At 44.7% G+C, this 23,268-nt stretch overlaps 1 protein-coding gene and 1 long non-coding RNA gene across 3 annotated transcripts in view; one reads left to right on the top strand and one right to left on the bottom strand.

Moving 5' to 3' along the window:
- The first annotated feature begins 6,256 nt into the window (after positions 1–6,256).
- SHISA5 (shisa family member 5) overlaps positions 6,257–23,268 on the top strand; it is a 47,700-nt gene continuing 30,688 nt past the window's right edge. Inside the window, exons 1-2 of one of the 2 annotated variants that reach the window (XM_077325745.1) lie at positions 6,257–6,623; positions 22,073–22,241. In XM_077325745.1, the coding sequence (XP_077181860.1) occupies positions 6,272–6,623; positions 22,073–22,241 (521 nt within the window). In that variant the 5' untranslated portion in view covers positions 6,257–6,271. The remainder of the gene's footprint in view (positions 6,624–22,072; positions 22,242–23,268) is intronic. The other variant, XM_077325746.1, reaches the window with a different exon arrangement.
- Positions 12,658–22,078, bottom strand: LOC143832022 (uncharacterized). The gene is made up of 2 exons (XR_013229059.1): positions 19,049–22,078; positions 12,658–13,665 (listed from the first exon to the last, which is right to left on the bottom strand). It is a non-coding gene; the product is annotated as an uncharacterized LOC143832022 (long non-coding RNA).

The following is a 23,268-nucleotide window of genomic DNA, read 5'->3' as shown; positions in this document are numbered from 1 at the left end:
AGGTACTCTGACTCTGAAGAATAAAAATATGACGCTAAAAAACTATCTATAAAAATTGGCATTTGCTACAGAATATCCCTTTATCTGAAAAAAACAACAACACTATAATTGCTTTTAGGGGAATGAAGAATCTGAGGGAACCTCTAGTGTTGATCAACAAATAGTTCTACTTGTTACTAACCCTCTTCGGTTATTTTGCCTCTGGAAATTGTAATCGTTGTAAGTTAACATGTAACATGATATATTTTGTCAACCTTTTAGACAAGAAAATACATAATAAAGGATTTTACAATATGTAAGTCTACACAAGTGATATATAATATCCAACGTCTCTGTAATAAATTTTAGAAGAGTTGTTGTTTTTATAGCCCGCTTTTCACTACCAAAGGATTCTCAAAGGGGCTTACAATTGCCTTTCCCTTCCTCTCCCTATAATAGTCACCCTGTGAGGTAGGTGAGGTTGAGAGAGCTCTGTGAGAACCCCTCTAACAGAACTGTGACTAACTCAAGCTGGCTGCATGTGGAGGAGCAAAGAATCAAAGCTAGCTCACCAGATTTGTTGTTAGGTGCGGTCATGTCCAACCCATCGCGACCCCATGGACAATGATCCTCCAGGCCTTCCTGTCTTCTACCTTTCCCGGGGTCCATTTAAGTTTGCGACTTCAGTGACTCCATCCAGCCACCTCTTTCTCTGTCGTCCTCTTCTTCTTTTGCCCTCAATCGCTCTATTAGGCTCTTCTCCAGGGAGTCCTTTTTTCTCATGATGTGGCCAAAGTATTTGAGTTTCATCTTCAGGATCTGGCCTTCTAAGGAGCAGTCAGGGCTGATATCCTCTAGGACTGACCGGTTTGTTCGCCTTGCAGACCAAGGGACTCGCAAGAGTCTTCTCCAGCACCAGAGTTCAAAAGCCTCAATTCTTTGACGCTCGGCCTTCCTTATGTCCAACTTTCACAGCCATACATTGCAACTGGGAAGACCATAGCCTTGACTAAACGCACTTTTGTTGGCAGGGTGATGTCTCTGCTTTTTAGGATGCTGTCTAGATTTGCCATAGCTTTCCTCTCTAGGAGCAAGCTTCTTTTAATTTGTTTGCTGCAGTCCCCATCTGCAGTTACCTTGGAGCCCAAGAAAATAAAATCTGTCACTACCTCCATTTCTTCCCCATCTATTTGCCAGGAATTGAGAGGGCCGGATGCCATGATCTTCATTTTCTTGATGTTGAGTTTCAAACCAACTTTTGCACTCTCCTCCTTCACCCGCATCAAGAGGCTCTTTAGTTCCTCTTTGCTTTATGCCATTAGAGTGATATCTGTACCCGCTCCTGTGGAGCTGTATTAATAAAGCCCTAAGGGCTAAGTGGGAGGAGAAAGGGGCGGAGCCTGTCCATGATAAAAACTCTGAGGGGCAAATCAGGAGCCACAAAGCGGCTCCTGATTTGCCCCTCCGAGTGCCACTTGGGGGCCGAGTGGCCAATTGGGAGCTGATTTTAACAACTACACCAAGAAACTTCAGAACACATATAGTAGAACATAAAAGTAATATTAATCTTAAAAGAACACATTCCCCATCAGTGAAACACTACTGAAAATAACCATGGTCCCTTTGATTTTATGTTTTGGACTGTGGAGAAATTAGCCTGTAAATATGAAAGGCTGCAACTGAAAATAGAAATAGATTGGATTGTTAGACTCCAGACACTGACACCTAAAGGGTTAAATCTGTCTCCAGAATTGCATCAACTTCTGGAAAAAAATTGAGAGATTATGTCAACTGGATGCCAAAATATAACAGAGTTCTTCCAATGGCAATTACTGACCTTGTACTCCTTTTTGAAGTACTACTGCTAGACAAACAGGTTTGTAATATTCATTTAGGCACAGATTTTTTTTGTTTAATGGTGAGCCAAAATCTGATGGATGTTAGTCTTATCTATCCTCCTCTTGTAATCTCAAGGACAGGGTGAACTCTCACAGTTTCATATGTGAATGTTTTGAAACCTAAATTTTGACTTTTAATTAGTGTCTTCTTTATATAATTTTAATCATCATATCAATATTTGAGTAAACTCAGTGATGGAATTGTATATATTCTACATTACAGACTCCTCTGATGAAACCTGTTGCCCAAATGCACAGGGAATTTTAACTGTGTAATAAAATATAATTTTACCAGATTTTGCACCATCAACCTTGGCCTTTTTTTAATTACAGCTCTTTTATTTTCTTCCTCTTTGCAGAAACAGACAACATCTAAACACTCTGATCCAACAAAGCTACTTTTCAGAATTCTGTTTCACTGTATCTGGAGAAGTATGCTTACACACAAAAACTTATACCTTGAATAAAACTTTGCTGGTCCTAACTTGAATGAGAATTCTGTCCATGGCAATAATGCCCTACAGCTATGGAAAATGTAATTCATATAAGGCTAGCTTATCAGAGTATACAAAGCTGACATGAATAATACTAGAGCTGCCCTACAGGCTTTGAGGGCCAAGAAATGCACACAGAATCTGGTTGCATGTGAGCTGAGTAAAATAAGTAATTAATATGTGTAGAAACATTAGAAACGTTTTCTAACTTCAGGCTCATTCCAAAAGCTAGATCTATCTTTTCCCATAGCAGAACAATCAAATGTTGTTCTGTGCCATTGTATAATTAATTTGTAAAACCCTTAGGGTTTCAACGTGGGAAGTAGATGTGGAATGGGTGCCCTTCAGGTACACCTTGGATTCTAGTTCTGACTTGCAACTCCACAGTTTCTAGTTCTGAGGGGAAATTAATTCAAAAGAAATTCTGTCTAAACATCAGGAAGAAGTTCCTGACAGTTAGAGCGGTTTCTCAGTGGAACAGGCTTCCTCGGGAGGTGGTGGGTTCTCCATCTTTGGAAAATTTTAAACAGAGGCTACATACCCATCTGATGGAGAGTCTGATTCTGTGAAGGCTCAAGGGGGTGGCAGGTTACCATGGATGAGTGATAGGGCTGTGAGTGTCCTGCATAGTGCAGGGGGTTGGACTAGATCAGTGGTCCCAAACCTGCGGGCTGCGGCCCAGAGCCGGGCTGCGAAGGCCATGGCGCCGGGCCGCGGCTCCCTCTCCCCGCCCCCCACAGTAAAAAACTTCCCAGGCCGCAAGCTTGCGGCCCAGAAAGCGTCTTACTGTGGGAGGGCGGGGAGAGGGAATCAGGGCCGCGCCGCGCATGCGCAAAAGTGCTGCGCATGGGCGATTTCGGCCGCGCATGGCGCATGCGTGATACGCGGGCGGGGCAGTTGCCCTGCCGGTCCCCAGTCTCAGAAAGGTTGGGGACCACTGGACTAGATGACCCAGGAGGTCCCTTCCAGCTCTATTATTCTATGATTCTATGACTCTGAGGCAAGCCACTCCATAATGGTCATTGTGGCGTAGAATTGATCTAGCTCTGACAGGGCCCTAATCTCTTCAGTGAGTTCATTCCACCATATGGGGGCCAGAACAGAGAAAGCTCTGGCCCTGTTTGAGGTCAAACAAGCCTCATTGGGGCCAGGGATTACCAGCCAGTTGGAAGTGGCAGACAATAAAGCTCTTTGAGGAGTATAGGCAGAGAAGCGGTCCCTCAGGCACACTGGGCCCAGACTGTGTTTGGCTCTGGCTTTTGTGGGTCTTCCAAAACATTGATTGTTAATATCATACTTTCTACATTCCCCAATACACTTGATGACCACATGATCCTTTTAACTGAAGAGGCCAGGGATTGAACCCAGGACTTGCTGCATCCCAAGCAGATGCTGTGCCAGCGCACCACAGCCCCAGCCTAGGGATTCTCTGGTGAACCACAGCCAAATCAGTGGGCTGGCATGGTTTCAGCATTCTGCATATTCCCCTAATATTCCCACTAACCCAATGTGTTATTCACACATGCTGAATAATAATGTAATTTCAGTCTGCTTTCAATGCACCGCTAGCGATCCTTCACATAGATTCTGCCTTTGCACACAGTAAAATTAAGTGGCAAAGTGCATTGAAAGTGGACTAAACAGTACATTATTCAGCATACTAGTAAAAAAGCCCTTTGCACTTTGAAATGCAATGGGCGCTAGCAGTGAGAGTGGTATGGGGGGGGGGACTACCTGGAGTGGCTTGCGAGCGGCTGGCGAGTGGCAGGAATCCTGGAGTTTCGGCAGCCTGAGGCGGAGCGGCGGGCAGCGGCGGGCGGTGGCAGGGCATCCTCGGCTGCGAGGCGGCTCTGTCTGCGGCCCATCGGCGGCCATTTTGGAAGCTCCGTTGTAATCAGGGACGGGAGTCCCCGGCAGCCACCCTGTGTGCGGCTGCCGGGGACTCCGTAACCGGTGGCCTGACGCCGGCCAAGGAGCAACTGCGATCCGCGCTATGCGTGGCTCGCAGTTGCTCCGTCAAGGAATCGGAGGGACCAATCGGCAGGCGCTTTGCGCCTGCCGATTGGTCCCTCCGATAGTCTGTCCGGGGGAAGGGGCCAATCGGCACCCTTCCTCATCCCGGACACAGCCCGCCTTCCAAGGGCTTACAGCTTTATTTAGTCCGTGGCGCCCGCGGCGCCACGGGCGGTGTAAAGATGTTGTTTACTTGGATTTTAGTAAAGCTTTTGATAAGGTTCCCCATGTTGTTCTGATGGATAAATTGAAGGACTGCAATCTGGATTTTCAGAGTTAGGTGGATAGGGAATTGGTTAGAGCAGTGGTCCCCAACCTTTTTATCACCGGGGACCGGTCAACGCTTGACAATTTTACTGAGGCCCGGGGGGGGGGTAGTCTTTTTGCTGAGGGATGTCGCCACCGCCTGAGTCCCTGCTCCACTTGCTTTCCCGCCGTCCGCTGGGGGGCTCTGCCAGCAGCAGCTGCGCAGTGCCATGCCAAGGGGGAGCCCCAGCCATGGCGGCCAACGGAGAGCACCAAAGGTAAGCCGGCAGCAGAGTGGCAGGGCAGCCCCTGAGACAGCAGACAGGAAGGAGGACGAGGAGGAGTCGCGGACCGGTACCAACTGATCCGCGGACCGGCACCGGTCCCCGGACCGGGTGTTGGGGACCACTGGGTTAGAGAACCGCACTCAAAGAGTTGTTGTCAATGGTGTTTCATCAGACTGGAGGGAGGTGAGTAGCGGGGTACCTCAGGGCTCAGGGCTCGGTCTGGTACTTTTTAACATATTTATTAATGATCTGGATGAAGGGGTGGAGGGACTACTCATCAAGTTTGCAGATGACACCAAATTGGGAGGACTGGCAAATACTCCAGAAGTTAGAGACAGAGTTCAATGAGATCTGAACACAATGGGAAAATGGGCAAATGAGAACAAGATGCAATTTAATAAAGATTAGTGTAAAGTTCTGCATCTGGGTCAGAAAAATGAAAAGCATGCCTACTGGATGGGGGATACGCTTCTAGGTAACACTGTGTGTGAATGAGACCTTGGGGTACTTGTGGATTGTAAGCTAAACATGAGCAGGCAGTGTGATGCAGCGGTAAAAAAGGCAAATGCCATTTTGGGCTGTATCAACAGGGGCATCACATCAAAATCACAAGATGTCATTGTATACGGCACTGGTCAGACCGCACCTGGAGTACTGTGTGGGTTTCTAGAGGCCTCATTTCAAGAAGGACGTAGATAAAATTGAAAGGGTACAGCGGAGAGCGACGAAGATGATCTGGGGCCAAGGGACCAAGCCCTATGAAGATAGGTTGAGGGGAATGTTCAGCCTGGAGAAAAGGAGGTTGAGAGGGGACATGATAGCCCTCTTTAAGTATTTGAAAGGTTGTCACTTGGAGGAGGGCAGGATGCTGTTTCTGTTGGCTGCAGAGGAAAGGACACGCAGTAATGGGTTTAAACTACAAGTACAACGATATAGGCTAGATATCAGGAATAAAAATTTCACAGTCAGAGTAGTTCAGCAGTGGAATAGGCTGCCTAAAGAGGTAATGAGCTCCCCCTCACTGGCAGTCTTCAAGCAAAGGTTGGATACACACTTTTCTTGGATGCTTTAGGATGCTTTGGCCTGATCCTGCGTTGAGCAGGGGGTTGGACTAGATGGCCTGTGTAGCCCCTTCCAACTCTATGATTCATATATGAAACAGCCAGGAAGGCAAAAAGGATGCGCTGGTCCCGAAAGCAGTCAGAGATATTCCGCCCAGTGTTTCTTTGAGCTTGGTCGTAAATGCGTGCAATGATCCTCTCCCTCCCGCCTTCCCTATAGGAGATGCTCTTTCTCCCTCCGCATACGCTCAGGGACCCTTTTCAAAACGTTTCAGGGCTGATCTGGGGCCGCTATGGTTTCCTGGTCCCTCGGCTGGCTAGCTCCCCTTGGTGTCCGCGCCGGGAGAACGTGCTTCCGGGCCAGCCCTGGAGCTCCGAAAAACGCTCCTAGACCCGCTCCCCGCCACGTGCTCCGGAGAGCCTCCCAGCCGCTCGGGGGAAGCTCTGCCAAGGGGCGAGATGGCGAGGCGGGGCGGGACTTGGGCCGGAGAGCCGCGGGAGCCGCCCTTTCCTCGGTCGCAGACGCCTCTCGGGGAGTTTGTGCCGCGCTTCGGCTGCGCTTTTGCAGAGAGCGGAAGACGATGGCGTGTGGCCCCCTTGGCGTCCTTGCGGCGCTGCCGTTGCTGCTGCTGCTGCTGCCCGCCGGTAAGTGCGGAGTCGCGGAGTCGCGGCGGGAAGTGTGCCCTCCTGGGAGGCCGGGCCGGCGAGAAAGAGGGCGCCAGCTTGACCCCCTCGGGACGAGTGGGAGACGCCAGCTGGCCTCGGAGCGGCTGAGCCGCAAGAAGAGGGGAGACCACCGGCCGGTCAAACCTTCGGGGATAAAATGGGGAGCGAGAGGTGCGCGGCGGCCGGGCGGCGACGAGGCTCTGCGGCGCTCTGAGAAGCACCCGCTATGGCTGGTGGCAGGAGGGCAACTTTAGGAAATGCAGGGTGTTTATCCACTTCCGGGCGGTGCTAGCATTGCCGCTGCTGAGCCGCGGGGAATCCTCCTCCTCCTGAGGTGCTTGGGGCCGGGGTGGGGGTGGAGTCCCTAGCTGGAGGGTGCCTCCAAAAATGGCATCATTCCTGGCTCAGGAACTTTCTGTTTGAGCTAGAAGGAAACGGCGCTAGCAACCCACTCCGTCCTAATGCTTTGACGAAGTTCCTTTTGCCTGAACAAAATTTGACTCCAGTGGAACCTCCAAGTTTTATTCAAGGTATCAGCTTTCGTGTGCAAGCACACTTCCTCAAATAGGAGTCACCAGACCACACTTGTAGGTAACATGCAGCATAATGAAAATGTATAAGAGATTCCCTTTGTCTTAGCTCAAGACCCAGTTCCCTCACCCCTCCCTTTCTAGGCGTCTTGTTGCTCTCTTCTTGCCTTACCGAAACCTTTCTCATGAAGACTGACAGAGGTTCTATAATGTGTGCTGAAACCACTCCCATCATCCGTTTGTGACTCATTCTGACCACTTTAGCATCCTGCCACTGGTTCACTAGGAGCCTTTGTTTTGACTGGGCCTCAAGTTTTCCTTTTCTCACCTTAAAAAACAAAACTCAGATGCTTCATTGGCTGGGCATCTAAGTATTTGATTTTGGACTGAATTACAGCTATTTTACTCTTACTTGGTATGACACTGTCTCTTAAAAACTGACCATTCTTACCAAGGGAAATTTGTCATAGTAAGGAAAGGGAACTGAAGCTTGGCCCTGTCTTGGTTTTTCACCAGATATTAAAGGGGCATGGGAGTTTATTTCCCGTCTCCTGCCCTGAGTGAAGCTTTTACATTTTATTTTTCTGATGATACAAAGCTCTTTGAGCTGGATTTGCAGTGAGATGCAGGGGAGATGAGGTTTGCGTCATTTTGTTAAACACTCCAAGGACCTTTGAATGGGGTGGGTTATACATTTAAGAGTAGGGAAATAGTATTCTCCCTGGATCATTTTGCCCAAGGTAGACAGTTTTATATTGTTTGGTGATAGAATTGGTATGGTTAGTACAGGCAATTTGAAGACAGCAACCAAATAATACACAGTCATTACCATTGCTGTAAATCCAGTCCAGTGGCACCTTTAAGACCAACAAAGATTTATTCAGGGCGTGAGCTTTCGAGTCAGGCTAAGAGTCTTAGTCTGAGGAAGAGTGCTTGCACTCGAAAGCTCACGCCCTGAATAAATCTTTGTTGGTCTTAAAGGTGCCACTGGACTCTGATTTTATTGTGCCACTTCAGACCAACACGGTTATTCATTTGAATCTACCATTTCTATAAGTTTTTATGGCACCACTGTGTGTAAATCCATGCTACCAAAGAATAAAATGGCTAATCTTAGCAGAGATTTGCTATATTTTGTGTGCTTTGGTGAAATAGAAAAAAAGGCAATAAAGAGAAGTGTGTTTTTCAAGATCAACAAAAGGATTAAATGGTTGAGAATTATGTTTAAGGATAAGGTGATTGATGTAACTGTTGACTATAAATGAAAACTACAGTAAAGAAGAAATGTGGGTAAGTTCTCAGAAAAAATATAATAAGGAAATAAATATTATCAAAACAAGGGGGTGTTTTGGTGATACTGGAATAATCCCATGACAGATACATTATGGTAATTTACCAGTTCTTTGTCATAAACCAGAAACGTGCCCATTAGGCAAATCCTGTGTACAGCAAATTACATATAACCTATTAATACCATGTGTCAGCTTTCAATTTAATTAAGCCATATTCTTTTATTTGTCCTTTTCATGGGCAGGTGACAGTTTTCCTACAAAAATGATAAGAGCAAATATTACTGGTCCATTCAGATATTGTCATGACACTAAAGCTTTGGGACTAAACAACCCAAAGGAAAAGTTTTAGGCTTCCAGACTCCAGTAACGCTTAATCTTATTGCAGGTTGAAAATGTTCTCAACTTCTCTGTTCATTTTCTTTGAACTCAGACTGAGTTTTCACATCAACAATCTGGCTTTTGTTGCAATGGCTTCTAATTATGTAAACAAGATTCTTAATATGTAATCCTTCCTGGAAAATCTAAATGTAGGCCAGAATTAGTGAGATTGCCTTCAACTCTGAATGTGCTATTAATCATATGCCTTTTTACCTTTAGAGGAGCTTGTTAACAGGAGTGTTCAATCGCCAGTTCTTAGACAGAACAGCCTATTTGTTCTCTGGTGGAAGTTGCCATCTAGGCAATACGCTGCTCAGTGTAGGAAATCCAAAGCTAGAATATTCATGAGATATCGGTGCTCAGTTTATGATTTAAAATGTTCAGGTAATTCTGTTGTTTGTAACTCTATGATCTATGGCAAGGGTACATGGGAGTTGTTGTCCAAGGACATCTAGAGAGCTACAGTTTGGCTGACCTTGATCTATGGCATTAATCAGCTGTGCTGAAACCATAAGATAGAATGTACAGCCATACCTGCTTACTTCTGTTAAAACTGTACCCTTTGCCCCGTGACAGTCATGCTGTACCTAACTGGCTGTTACACAGGCACCGAACAGTGATGGAGAGTTATGTTATTTACCATGATTATAGTATGAAATGAAAACTTGAAGCGGATTTTACTAAATCCATCTACATCACTGCAAGTGTAACTTGTACCATAGTTGACAAAAGAGAGAGTAGCTGGATACATCTGCATGGTCCCTCTCAACTGGAGAAGAAATGTTTTCTGTGATTACTGTGTGAATATTTCAGGTTCTAAATTTAGAATTCTTATGCCTTTAAGACTGAGTCCAGACTTTAAATTAGAATGGGAACAAGATTGTTTCCATTATACTTTTGTGTCAGAAGAACCTCATTCCTCTCCTATCCATGCAGTGTTAGAAGAATGGAGTCATTTTATTTATTTGTTTGTTAATTTTTTAGGCCACCCCTCTCCAAAATGGTCTCAGGGTGGCTTACAACAAGTACATAGATAAAACAACCAAATGTAATACATAAAAGCCTAAAAATGTATCAGTTTAGAAGTATAAAAGTTTAAAAGTGAATCACTGTGGCTAGGTATTCTGGGGCCAAGTAGGGTGCTAGTAGCTTTGCCTGGGATAGATGGGAAAAGAACTGGCAAGGTACTCTAGTGACCTGCACCTTCATATTCAGGAAGGCGTCTAGAATCATACCCAGATTCCTGACTGTGCAGCCTATAGCTGTACCCCTCAAAGCAAAGGAACTATACTTCCTCATCAGGTCCTTTCCTGCCCAGCAACAGAATGGGAGTTAGGCTTCAGGTGGCTCTGCCTCAGCTCCCAGAAACCTGGCTAGCAATTCAGGAGGAGGATTCAGACAGCTGCTCATTAACAGGTAGAGCTGGGTATTATCCACATATTGGTGATATCCTAGCCCATACCTCTGGACAAACTGGCCTAAAGGGTGCATAAAATGCTGAAAAGTATCAGGGAGAGAATCATGCGTTGTGGAACCCCACACTGGCATTCATAGCAGCATGATTGTTTCTTCCCAATAGCCATCCTCTATCCCCAACCTTGGAGAAAGGCAGACAGTACACCAGCCAGATAGCCAAGCCTTTGACCGCACACCACACCAAGCTGATACATCCAGTTCCTGGGAATATTGGCGCTGGGAGAACCCTGAAGGAGAAAGCTTTCCAAGACCAGTATCACATATCCCCCCAACCCAAGATCTGGGACTGATGGAGGACCAAGTACCTGGGGGAAGCAGTTCTTTTAGGGTGACTGTTTTGCTCTCCCGTACCCAGGTCTTGGTCTTGGATACCAGGTCTATTTTATGTTCTGCAAAATATTTTTTGCAAGACAGCGATCTTATTCTTTATAGACCTGGCATTACACAACATTAGTGTCAGGTTTGGGTTCACACCCATAGACCCTTCCCCTGCATCTCTATGGATAGGATGAAGGTTAGAATGGGTTTGAACATAGCAATATCTTAAGCCCTTTCTCTTTAATGTCCTTTTACTTATACTCAGGTTCAAAGTGGTGACAAATTATAGGAAAAAAGTTTAGCTCCTTTGACCTGCAAGTTACCTGCATGTTTCATTGAGCCTTTTGAGATTTGGGATTTATCTCCCCCGCCCTTTTAAGAAGTAATATTCACTCTGGTTAAAAACTGCCATATAAAACTGCAGGAGGAGGTATACTGCTGTGGTGTGGTGGCCTGCTGTGACCATTTTGCTCATCCGTTCTGATGCGGGACTCTACATGTAGCAGTGATAGAGTGAGATGGTGCCAGGGTGCTGATCTGTTTGGGATACTTTAAATCTTATTCATGATAAGGATGTGGTGGCTCCATGTTCTTCTGAGATTAGGTAGGTGGCAACTTAGAAAAGGGCCTTCTCAATTGTGGCAGCATCAAAAACCCTGGACTCTCTCTTCCCAGAGATACTGGCCTGTCCCCTTCTGTTGCAATCTTCTGCGAGTAGACGAAAACTTAGTTTCATTTGACGTTCCCTAAATGGTCCTTCCTTGCTAATGTTTTCATGTTTTTAGGTTGTTGTATGTATTTTAGGTATGGTTTTAATTGTTTTAAAGATATGATTCTATACATGTTTTAATTTTAGTCACTTTGATTTCCTTTATGAGGGTAGAAAGCAGAGTACAAATGTTATAAAATATTTTAAAAATACCATATTTGCCGGAGTATAAGATGACTGGGCGTATAAGACGACCCCCCAATATTTCCACTCAAAATACAGTACTATGGGCCCCTATGGGCAGCTATGTCTATCCCAACTGAAGTGCACCCAGCGTATAGGACCACCCCCCCACTTGGAGGCATGTTTTTCAGGGGGGGAAAGTAGTCTTATACGCCAGCAAATACTGTAAGTTCAGGAGATTCAAGACAAGGTCAAGTGACCCCATCCAGGAAAACTATTAATTTTCTGGAGAAGGGAATTTTGATACGGTCATTTCAGAATGCTCATAATAGATATATAAAGGTAAAGGTATCCCCTGTGCAAGCACTGGGTCATGTCTGACCCTTGGGGTGACGCCCTCTAGCGTTTTCATGGCAGACTCAATACGGGGTGGTTTGCCAGTGCCTTCCCCAGTCATTACCGTTTAACCCCCAGCAAGCTGGGTACTCATTTTACTGACCTCGGAAGGATGGAAGGCTGAGTCAACCTTGAGCCAGCTGCTGGGATTGAATTCCCAGCCTCGTGGGCAGAGCTTTCAGACTGTATGTCTGCTGCCTTACTACTCTGCACCACAAGAGGCTCTAATAGATATATAGGGTCATACAAAGTAAAAAGATCATTCCCGAAAGTATTTTTAAGCTCTTGTAATCCTATATAGAGTTCAGCAGGCTTAGGCTGAAATAACTGTGTTTAGGCTTAACAATTAAGTAGGTGGGTTATGAGTGGCATTAAATGATTTAAATTGTGGCCTTGAATTTAGTCAGGCTACTAATCAGTGGCTACTGTAACAATGGCGGCCTTCAATTGAATGCTGTTAATTTTAGTTCTTCTTTTTTGTTCAGAGTTTCATTCACTATGGGTACAAATTCGAATTTTTTAAAAAGCGATTCCTTTAAAATCAAATTTGAAATAAGGAGAAAAATTTGGTATGTAGTAATGAGACAATTGTCCTGCACTTTCTGTCTGTCATCATCATCACCTATCCCTAACTTTTTTGGTGGAGAAAATTTTAATCTAAGATAAAACTGCAATCCTAAACAGTAGCAAACAAAGTGCTATGGGATACAATAAAATTTCTTCAAAGTAAATTTGTCTAAAATTAGATTGTTTAATGATGTCTGTTTGGGCTAATAAGAACAGTAAACATGGATTGTAAGCTTTGCAGTGTCAAATTATTAGCTTGTGATAATGGAGAAAATAAATGGCATTAAAACTCTTAGTTGGTGCAAATTTAAATGGACTCCGGGGATGGTAGAGGACAGGAAGGCCTGGAGGATCATTGTCCATGAGGTCGCGATGAGTCAGACACAATTTTACTAACAACAACAACAACAACAACAACAACAACAGCAATAAATGAGCAATGGAAAATAAAGTAAAGGAACATATCAGCATGGGAAAAATACCATGGGAGCACTTCAGAGTTTTAGAAATAAGAATGAAGATGCTATGATCCTATTTATATGGGTATGATACTGTGGCTAGTCCTTAATATGGGTATGATACTGTGGCTAGTGCACTTAGGTAATATCATTTTCTACATTGTTTAACATGTGTCTTATACTATATGCCTTGTTTCAGAATAATTGTAGTCCTATTACATTGCTTATTAGATGTCTCATCCTATTGATTGCATTGTCTTACACTGTGGAATCTGCCTAAGTCTCAGGGAGAAAGGCAGGTTAAATTTTTTTATTTATTTACCATTTTTATTTTTATACCTTACAGGCAAGGTTTGTCTGTAGGGTTTGTCTAGCAAGTACCTATCTTGTCAGCTGTAGGGCTATGATGGTAAAGACACAGAAAGAAGGAAATACAAACTGTAAAGATGTCCTGGATATCTGCTGTAAGTAATAAGACTTATTTGCTATTACCAGATCACGCAGCTCCTGTAGCTGGCAAAAGCATCCTTCTGACCGTTTCTGCACTAGAGGCTTCATGCTGGGCTGCAGGGTAGAGTGTGAGTTGGGGCAGGCTGCTCTGCCTATTCCTACTCCCGCACGGCGGAACATTTGATCAGGTGCACCTTGTCCACCCTGGATTCGTGCTCCTACACAGGAGCCGAGACAGCGAGGTTCCCAGTGCAGAAACGGTCACTGTTAGCAAAGAGAAAACATGTATTGTTGGGGGTTAATTATCAAGACCTTAACATGTGTATACTAGGTTCAAGATACAGACCAACACTCAAAAGAAATTAAGGGGAATGGAATACATTTCTTCAACAAGAAATCTATTGAATTAACAGAAATAGGATTGGGTGCTTCCGCACCCGAAGCGGCTGGTCTCTCCCGGCGCAGCGAGCACTGCAGGGGGGGGGAGTGTGGGCATCAGCACGCCGGTGGGTGCTCACACTCAGAGCTCCACTGCTGCGTGTGTGCACCCGCCGGTGCACTGACGCCCGCTCCTCCCCTCCGCAGCACGGCACTTGCTGGGAGAGACTGGCCACTTCGGGCGCCGTAGCACCCAACCCTAAAAGAGAACTCTACTAAATCAGATAAATAAAAATAGAGTTACTACAGAAAGGAAATAAATGCATATGTGAAATCCAAACCCAGTTTAAAGCTTTTCCCTAACAAACTACCTGCTACTAAGGGAGGAAATAAAAGGGGGGTTAAAAAGACAATATGAGCCAGCTTCCTGAAAATGGCAGGGCAGTTCTGGAGAGGGAAGTTGACCAGATGAGAACAGCAGCAGAATGAGATTAAAAAGTAAAGAAGCCAACCATACAGTTGGAGTAACAGGCTGGGTACAAACTGGATGGACTGAATAATAACTTTTGCTCAGATTGAGGAGGGGAGAGGATGTTGGCATTGCAGTGTGGGCATAATGAAGAGTCTATCTCTCCAGAGATAACCTAATTTGCAAATGCTTTTTTGCGTGCAGTGTAGAGGGGAGTTTTCTCCCCCCCCTCCATTAATGGTAGACGTATCAAAAAGTGATCCTTTGAGGAGACTGAGCAAGTATCGATGGCTGAGTATTTCACATGATGAAGTATGGCTAGAAATCTTCCTGTTCAACACTTAGGATAAGGGAGAAATAGCTGAGGCTGGCCCGTTGCTCATTGTCTTGATTATTTGGGCCATTTATTAAGGCCGGATTATCAGGGAGGATAACCCTTAGGTCTCTGAGGAAAAGCCCCTTCAGTTGACTCCTACCAGATATGGCTTTTGCATGGTTAATGGAAGAGCTGGCTTTACATTGTTTGCACACCCTTAGCATGACTCAGTGTCATTTTCAGTTCCACACCCCATTTTTCAGTGCTAGGCCTATGCTAAGATGCTCATGTGAACTGTGAACTGGGGGATCTCCTTTGAGGGGGAGTGTCAAGGCATCAGTATGCCCCACAATGTCCTTGTGTCCTGTAGAACCATGCAAATTACCACCTGAAGAGCTTATGTGACTCTAATGCAGTGGTTCTCAACCTGGGGGTCGGGACCTTTTTGGGGGGTCGAATGATCCTTTCACAGGGGTTGCAGCAGGACAAGCAGCTTGCCCGGGGGGGCACCATCTACACAACAGCCTTGTGGGGTAGATCGAGATAGAGCGTTCGTCTGTCTGGAGCAGCGGAACACAGCGAGATCGGCATGGTGGGACAAAAGGGTGAACTGAACTGAGAAACCTTGGGGAAAAACCAATTTCTATACAATCATGAACAAAGGATCTTCACGCCATTGGTCAGTTTCAGTTTAATTTCTGTGAAAGACCACTTGCATAATTTTATGGTTGGGGGTCACCACAACATGAGGGACTGTATTAAATAGTTGCAGCATTAGGAAGGTTGAGAACCACTGCTCTAATAGGTTGTTCCAGGCCAGTCCTGAATCTCTGCTGTGCTGCATATATGACAGGAAGAATACCATTAATGCTGGAGAAAGGAGTCCAGGGCACCTTCACAAGGCAGTGGTGTCCACCATATTCCTAGTAGATGAACAAAGGGATAAGCTTGTGGGGGGGGGGTAGTATTAACACAGATATAGAGCTGAAGTTCCAATTTTGTAAGGTTTAATCTAAGTCTCTCCAGATAAGACGGCCAGTTTGGTGTAGTGGTTAGGAGTGCGGACTTCTAATCTGGTGAGCCAGGTTCTCTCTTACCTGGAAAGTATTGTATCTTTATTTACGGTCATTTAGACCAAAATTTTAGATGCACTACTATACAATAGCAGTTTGTAAAAGGGAAGGTGATACATTAAAAGGTTAAAAATGCATCAACAATAAAACTTAAAACTTCTTCACCATAAAGGCCAACATTGAGAAGCATTAACTGACGTTGATTATTTTACAAGGATAAAATGAGCCATAAAAGCAATAAAACTAGTAAAGCTGTTAAAATACAAAACAAAGGACAAGAGTAAGAGAAGTGCAATAATATCTACTAACCAAAAACATAAGAAGTTCTGTGGACCTATTATGGCTATATATGAGGGACCCGATCTTTCCTAATTCTTAAAGCTAGCCACACAAATTTTGCTACTTTGCTAGTTAACAAATTTTCTGTATCTGATAGTAATATTTGCAGGCGATGCTTTCTCAGGCCGTGAGGGCATTCTATAAGCATTGGTACTAATGCACCTGTGTGGATATGATTATACAGCTTGCACTCAAATAAATTGTGTTCTGTATTCTCTACTTGACCCTCATTGCAGATACAGAGCCGATCCTTGAGAGGGAGTCCATCAAATTTCCCACTCAAATAAGCAGAGGGTAGGGCATTGTGCTGAAGGAGGGTAAAGGATCTCCTGTGCTCAGGATTTACCAATTTTCTTAGATATTGCATCTGGGTGTTCCTGTTTAGGAGATCTTTCCTAAAAAGTGGGTCCTGAATATTGTTGAGATCATGTTGCCTCTCTACTATCACTCTTGTCTTAACAAAATCAAATTCAAAAACCTTTAATGGCATATAAAACATCATAAGAACAAGGGTAATTCATAATTATAATTAATTGATAAAAATTACATAGTCTAGATCAGGGGTAGTCAAACTGCGGCCCTCCAGATGTCCATGGCCTACAATTCCCATTCGCTGGCAGGGGCTCATGGGAATTGTAGTCCATGAACATCTGGAGGGCCGTAGTTTGACTACCCCTGGTCTAGATAAACAATAAAAGAAAAGAAAATAAGCAGTAACCAACAGTAGATTCCTCCAGAATGCCCAGCAATCAGTAATTTCCACCAATTGTAGGTGCCCCTGGTCTAGACCTGATTCTTGCCTAGCCGACTGTCCTTTTGTATCACAGTAGCCAAGAATTCGGCCACCAGTTCCGTTATTTCTGGGGACCTATCAGCTAACAAATGTCTGGTTATTCTGTCCATAGGGCCAGAAAGGTCCATTGTGATAGGGACAACAAGTCGTTGTCTAAGCATAGAATGTGATGGGGAATAGAGTAGAATATGTGGCACTGAGTCAGGCTCTAATTGGCAAAATTTACAAAGTCTGTTTCCAATTGGTACTGTCTGTTCCCAATTGGTACTTGTCTTAACAAGATCTATAGCTTTGTCATAACCCATAGACAAAAACAATTGATTTGAGGGACCATAGTAGCACAACCTTTTAGTGAGTACAATTTGCCAAGGTGCAACAAATGTGTCTATCACTATTAGACTTGCAGGACCTTGCTGTTGGAAAAGTAGTTTTAGCCATAATGTAATCCAAAGCCTGGACTGAACGTTGACCATACCTGTCTCAATCCTGCTACACTTGAGATGTTGTTTGGTATTGCCAGAATTGCCCTCAGAAATTTAGACTGGACCTTTTCTAGACTGCCCAATCTGCCCGTTACACTAATTGGTGCCCCATATGTTAGCTGAGCAAGAGCCTTAGCCTTGAAGATGTTAATTGCTGCTGGAATGTAGTGGCCTCCTTTCTGCCAGAAGAATTTTTTAATTTCACCTGCACTTTTCTGTTCATTTAAAGAAATGTTATTAATATGGGCAGATCTTGAATAGGTTGCCTGGAAAATAACGCCAAGATATTTGTACTGTTGGACTTGTTCTTTTAGGGCGCCATTTAGTCTCCAGATATGAGATTTAGGTCTCTTACCACATACCAGGCTATTCAATTGACAGTAGGAGTTTAGCGCTTTTAAGGCTCTTCTCAGTCCTATAGGGTAGCGATCCCCAACCTGTGGGCCGTGGACCACATGTGGTCCGTCGACTAACTGGAGGTGGGCCGCGAAGGACGCCTTCTCCCCCCCCCCTTTACTTCATCCACGATCTGGCAGGCGCACATGGGACTATCTCGTTGCAGAGAAACAAGCTCAGGGTTCCCATTGATTTGTCATTGTCATGAGTTAAAATTTCCATGAATATAAAATGTTCCTTATGTTCATTGTTGTGGCGTGTCTGTATCTTATTTTGAAGGAATGTTTAAACATTACCATAGCGACCAGAGTCAGCGAGCATTAGGGCAGTGGGCCTCAGTAAAATTGCCAAGTGTTGAGTGGTCCCCGGTGATAAAAAGGTTGGGGACCACTGCTATAGGGTAGCGGTCCCCAACCTTTCTCAGGTCAGGGATGGCCTCCGGGGTGAGGGGAGAGCCGACGGCCCAGGTGCTGCGAAAACACGCACGCGCAGTTGCCACGCATGCACGTTTTTGCCACCAGGTGGCGCTAACGCATGTGCACACAGTTGCCGCACATGCGAGTTTTAGCCACCAGGGGCGCTAACGCGTAAGCGCGGCAACTGCGCACGTGCGCGTTTGCATCACCGGCGTGCCGCCAGCTGCGCCTGCCTCTTCCCTTCCTTCTCGCTGCGGGTGGGGGGAGGCAGGCACGGCTGCTGGCGGCCTGGTACCGTGTCGCGGACCGGGGGTTGATGACCCCCGCTATAGGGGTTCTGGCAGATATGGCTAAGTCATCAGCGTATAATAAAAGTGAGATGTGTCTTTCCCCAACTTTTGGTGGGTGGAAATTTACTATCCCGGTTCTTTGCGCCCTCGGAGAGCGGAAGCCTGTGAGCCAGGTTTGATTTTGCATTCCCCCACATGCAGCCAGCTGGGTGACCTTGGGCTTGCCATGGTGCTAACAAAACTGTTCTGACCCAGCAATAATATCAGGGCTCTTTGAGCCTCGCCCACTTCACAGGGTGTCTGTTGTGGGGGGAAGGCGACTGTAAGCCACATTGAGACTCTTCAGGTAGAGCAGTGGTCCCCAACCTTTTTATCACCGGGGACCGGTCAACGCTAGACAATTTTACTAAGGCCTGGTGGGGGGGGGTAGTATTTTGCCAAGGGACGTCACCACCACCGCCTGAGCCCCTGCTCCACAGTGCCATGCCGAAGGGGAGCCCCAGCCATGGCAGCCGCTGGAGAGCACCAAAGGTGAGCCGGCGGCAGAATGGCAGGGCAGCCCCCGAGGCAGCAGCTGGGGGGGAGGATGAGGAGGAGCTGTGGCCCGGTACCGAATGATCTACGGACCGGGACCGGTCGCTGGACCGAGGGTTAGGGATCACTGAGGTAGAGGAAAGTTGCATATAGGAACCTACTTCCTTCCTTCCTTCCTTCCTTCCTTCCTTCCCTTCTTCTTCTTCTTCTTCTTCTTCTTCTTCTTCTTCTTCTTCTTCTTCTTCTTCTTCTTGCAAATGGGAAAACTGAGCAAAGGGAAAACAGTCGACATTGAAATATAAAAGAATCTAAAGTTTCTATTATTATTAACTTACTAGCAGATAAGCCCATTGTATGCAAAATACAATGGCACGGAGGCAGGCGTGGGGCATTGCGGCCATTGCCCCCTCCCTCCTTGTCACCTTTAAGAGTCCCACAGAGTACTGGGCAGGCTGATGGTTGGCGCCACTGCCTGTCCTCCTGCATTTGCAGTGTGTGTGAGTTGAGGGGTGAGCGGCCAGCGAGGGAGGGTGGGAGCTGTAGGGGCCAGGCCAATCAGGGTGCGGCCAGCAATGATTGGCCCTGTTCCAACTCAGACACTCCAGACACGCTCCACCCCACTGGCCGGTTTCACAAATGTTAAGAGGCACCATGGATAAGGATAATAATTCTTTGGTTGCTATCCTTCCTTGCAAGGTGGGTCAGGCATCTGAACAAACGCAAGTGAAATTTGGTAGAACTGTCAGGGGTGGCCAGGTGGTTACCTAGGGGCTCCTTGCTAGTCCATAATTCAGGGGTTACCTGGGAAGGAGAGGTTCATCTTTAACCAACCAGAAACTGGGAGTGGGGTGCTTGTGCAGGTGTTCTTTTAAAAATGGTGTGTACTGATTGCTTGTTTACCTGATATCAGTTTGTTTGCAGAGCTCTATGACTTCACATGTGTCAGAGAAGGGGGAATTCTCCACTTACCCCTTCCCATCCAGAAGTGATACATCACAGGTTGCTAGGACATCCAGTTTGGTGAAAAAAATCCTGTGTGACTGTGATGCTCTAATCTCAAAATAATAGAATTTTTGTTCAGTTAATATCCTTGCACAAAATTGCACATTTCCAAAAAAGGGAGGTCATATGTATGCTTGTGCATACAATGGATATGATTGCGACTGGAAATATATCCCATAGAGGAGGCTTTGACCTTTTCTCCCCGTGCACTATTTACCAAAATGGAAGAACCATTTGCCTTTTTGTAGAAACATCTTTCTTTTCAAAATTAAAAAGAAACAGAAATAGAACGTGATCCAGCCATTCTTGAGGAGGAAGTTGAACAGGCCTTGAATCAATTGTCAAACAACAAGGCCCCAGGCATTGACATACCCATGGGATTGCTGAGATGTGTACCAATCAAAACCATTACAGCTTTGTGCCAGAAAATCTGGGAAACTAATAACTGGCCAGAGGAGCGGGAACTATCTGTGTTCATCCCATTACCAAGAAAAGGGTGACCAGTTATTGTACAATAGCCCTCATTTTTTGTGCTAGTAACATCCTGCTTAAATCATACAACAATGCATAGCAACAACCATTGAAAGGGAATTACCAGATGTTCAAGCTGGCTTTTGATGGGTGTGTGGCACTCATGACCACATAGCAAATTTGTGCTGGATTCTGGAAAAGTCACGGGAATATCAGAAGCATGTCTACATCTGCTTTATTGACTACAAGAAAGCTTTTAATTGTGTGGATCACAACACATTGTGGGAAACCCTGCAAAATTTAGGGGTGCCAGTGCATTTGCTCAAACTAATACAGTGGCTTCTTGGTTTGCGTAGAATGACTGCATGTGCACCATTTGGTGACCATGACTGTTTGAAAATAGAGAAAGAAGTGTGCTAAAGTTGTATTTTTCCCCTTCCTGTTTAACTTGTATGCCGAGATCATTATGAGAGAGATTGAACTCAAAGAATCAAACATTGGAATTAAGATTGGAGGAAGGAATTTAAATAATTTTCAGTATATATAACGCTACCCTGCAGTCAGAAACGAAGGCCTAGAACATGTTTACAAAGGTCAGTGAAGTAAGTAAGAAATTTGGCCTTTTCTTGAACACAAAAAAGACACAAATAATGACCATTGAAAAAAATTGACTTATCACAATAACAATTGATGGTGAAGAGATCGAATGCACTCAAGAATTAATTTTTCTTGGATCACAAATTGATCAGACTGGTGATTGCAGTATGGAAATAAATTACTCAGCAATGACGAGCTTGAACCAAACATAGAAAAGCAAGGACATAAACCTGACTACCAAATGTAGATTAGTTAGATCTGTCATATTTCCAATAGCCGCTTATTATTGTAAAAGTTGGACAATAAAAAAAACAGAAAAGAGAAGGATCAATTCCTTTGAACTCTGGTGTTGGAAAAGCCGTCTGTGTTTCCATGGACTGAAAAAGTCACAAACAAGGAAATACTATAGCACATAAAGCCTGATATATCACTGGCAGGCAAAAATCATGGAACTCTGGCTCACTTTGGCCATATCATGTGATCCAAATCATTGGAGAATGAAATTATGCTAGGGTTGGTCAGTTGAAAAAGGAAACCAGGCCAACAAAGAACGCAGTGGTTAGATATGATAAAAATGGACACTGGCCAGAACATTACAAAACTAAAAGAAGCAGTGCAAAATCGAAAATCATGGAGACAGTTGAGTCATAGGATCATCAAGAGTCAGAATCAACTGAATGGCAAACATCATCATCACCACATCTTACAATGCAGCTCCGATTGGGACAACTAGCATGCCTCTGAGCAGTTTTATGTAGGGACACAGCCTAAGTTCCCTTTATTTGTGTGATGCAGTCCCTCTCCAAATCAAGCCCTTTTCCTCCTGGGAAGCATGGGACTCCAGAACACACCTTTCCACCGACCCCAGGGAAACCATAACATGATGTTAGGTAACAAAGAGTCTGCTGAAGACAGCCAACTCATAGTTTATTTCTGTTACCATCCTCTATGATACCTAGTTTGTTCAAACCAGTTTGTGATAGTTCTTATGCTCCTTTTTTGTCTGTGAGTTTATGGTGTCTTATTGCAGCCCTTCTTTCACAAACCACATGCAAGCTGAAGACTTCATAATGTTTTGTACTATCCTGGCTCAATGGCTTCTTTTCTTTTTACAGGTTTCTGTGAAAACTGTACAGCATACAAAGATTCTGGTAGCCACTTACACTCAGAAAAATCCTGCCCAGACTTCTGCTGTGGAACATGTACGAGTCGATATTGTTGCTCGAACTTGTTACAGAAATTAGATGAAGATGATCAAGTTATGTGTAATGTGATGTCAGAAAGGTGAAAATATTACATTATACTGATTACTTTGAAATATATTAGATGTGCATGGCTTCTTCTCAGCATAATATATTGTAATAACATAGGGTTGTAAATTGGAAATAAATATATTTATGATATGGAATGTATGAAAACTTGGACCATTTGCTAGGAGTGAACCTTACTCAAATACGGGCCGCATTCAAATCACAGTTTGTTTGTAACATGTTTGAAGTTGGAAATCATGAGTTCATATGCTTGCTCCATCCTAGAAAGTTTGACTTAATTACGATTTGTTGTGATATCTAAGTTGGAGATTGTTTCTTGGACACAAAGCAAGATTCTAACTCGGGAGCTGTTTAAATTGATGTCTCATGTCTAATAAATAAAATATTTTTTTCTTGGGTAAGTGGGGATAGGCATGTGTATTGAGAAAAAAACTGGACTGTTTTGGATTTGGCCCAAGTAAATTCAACTGAATCAGAATGGGTGCAAAGCACCCTCCCCTAGCTCATATTCAACTGAATTCAAAAAGGTCAGACTTTTCCCCTATATATATCAGGGAGGTCAGGCAAGAGGTTCCCATATAGAATCATAGAATCATAGAGTTGGAAGGGGCCATACAGGCCATCTAGTCCAACCTTTGCTTGAAGACTACCAGTGAGGGGGAGTTCACCACCTCCTTAGGCAGCCTATTCCACTGCTGAACTACTCTGACTGTGAATTTTCCCCCCCTGATATCTAGCCTATATCGTTGTACATGAAGTTTAAGCCCATTACTGCGTGTCCTCTCCTCTGCAGCCAACAGAAATAGCATCCTGCCCTCCTCCAAGTGACAACCTTTCAAATACTTAAAGAGGGCTATCATGTCCCCTCTCAACCTCCTTTTCTCCAGGTTGAACCTTCCCAAGTCCCTCAACCTATCTTCATAGGGCTTGGTCCCTTGGCCCCAGATCATCTTCGTCGCTCTCCTCTGTACCCTTTCAATTTTATCTATGTCCGTCTTGAAGTGAGGCCTCCAGAACTGTACACAGTATTCCAGGTGTGG

Source organism: Paroedura picta, chromosome 3, assembly GCF_049243985.1.
Source record: "Paroedura picta isolate Pp20150507F chromosome 3, Ppicta_v3.0, whole genome shotgun sequence".
NCBI classification, from domain to species: Eukaryota; Metazoa; Chordata; class Lepidosauria; order Squamata; family Gekkonidae; genus Paroedura; species Paroedura picta.
This window is presented reverse-complemented; position numbering and strand designations above follow the sequence as displayed.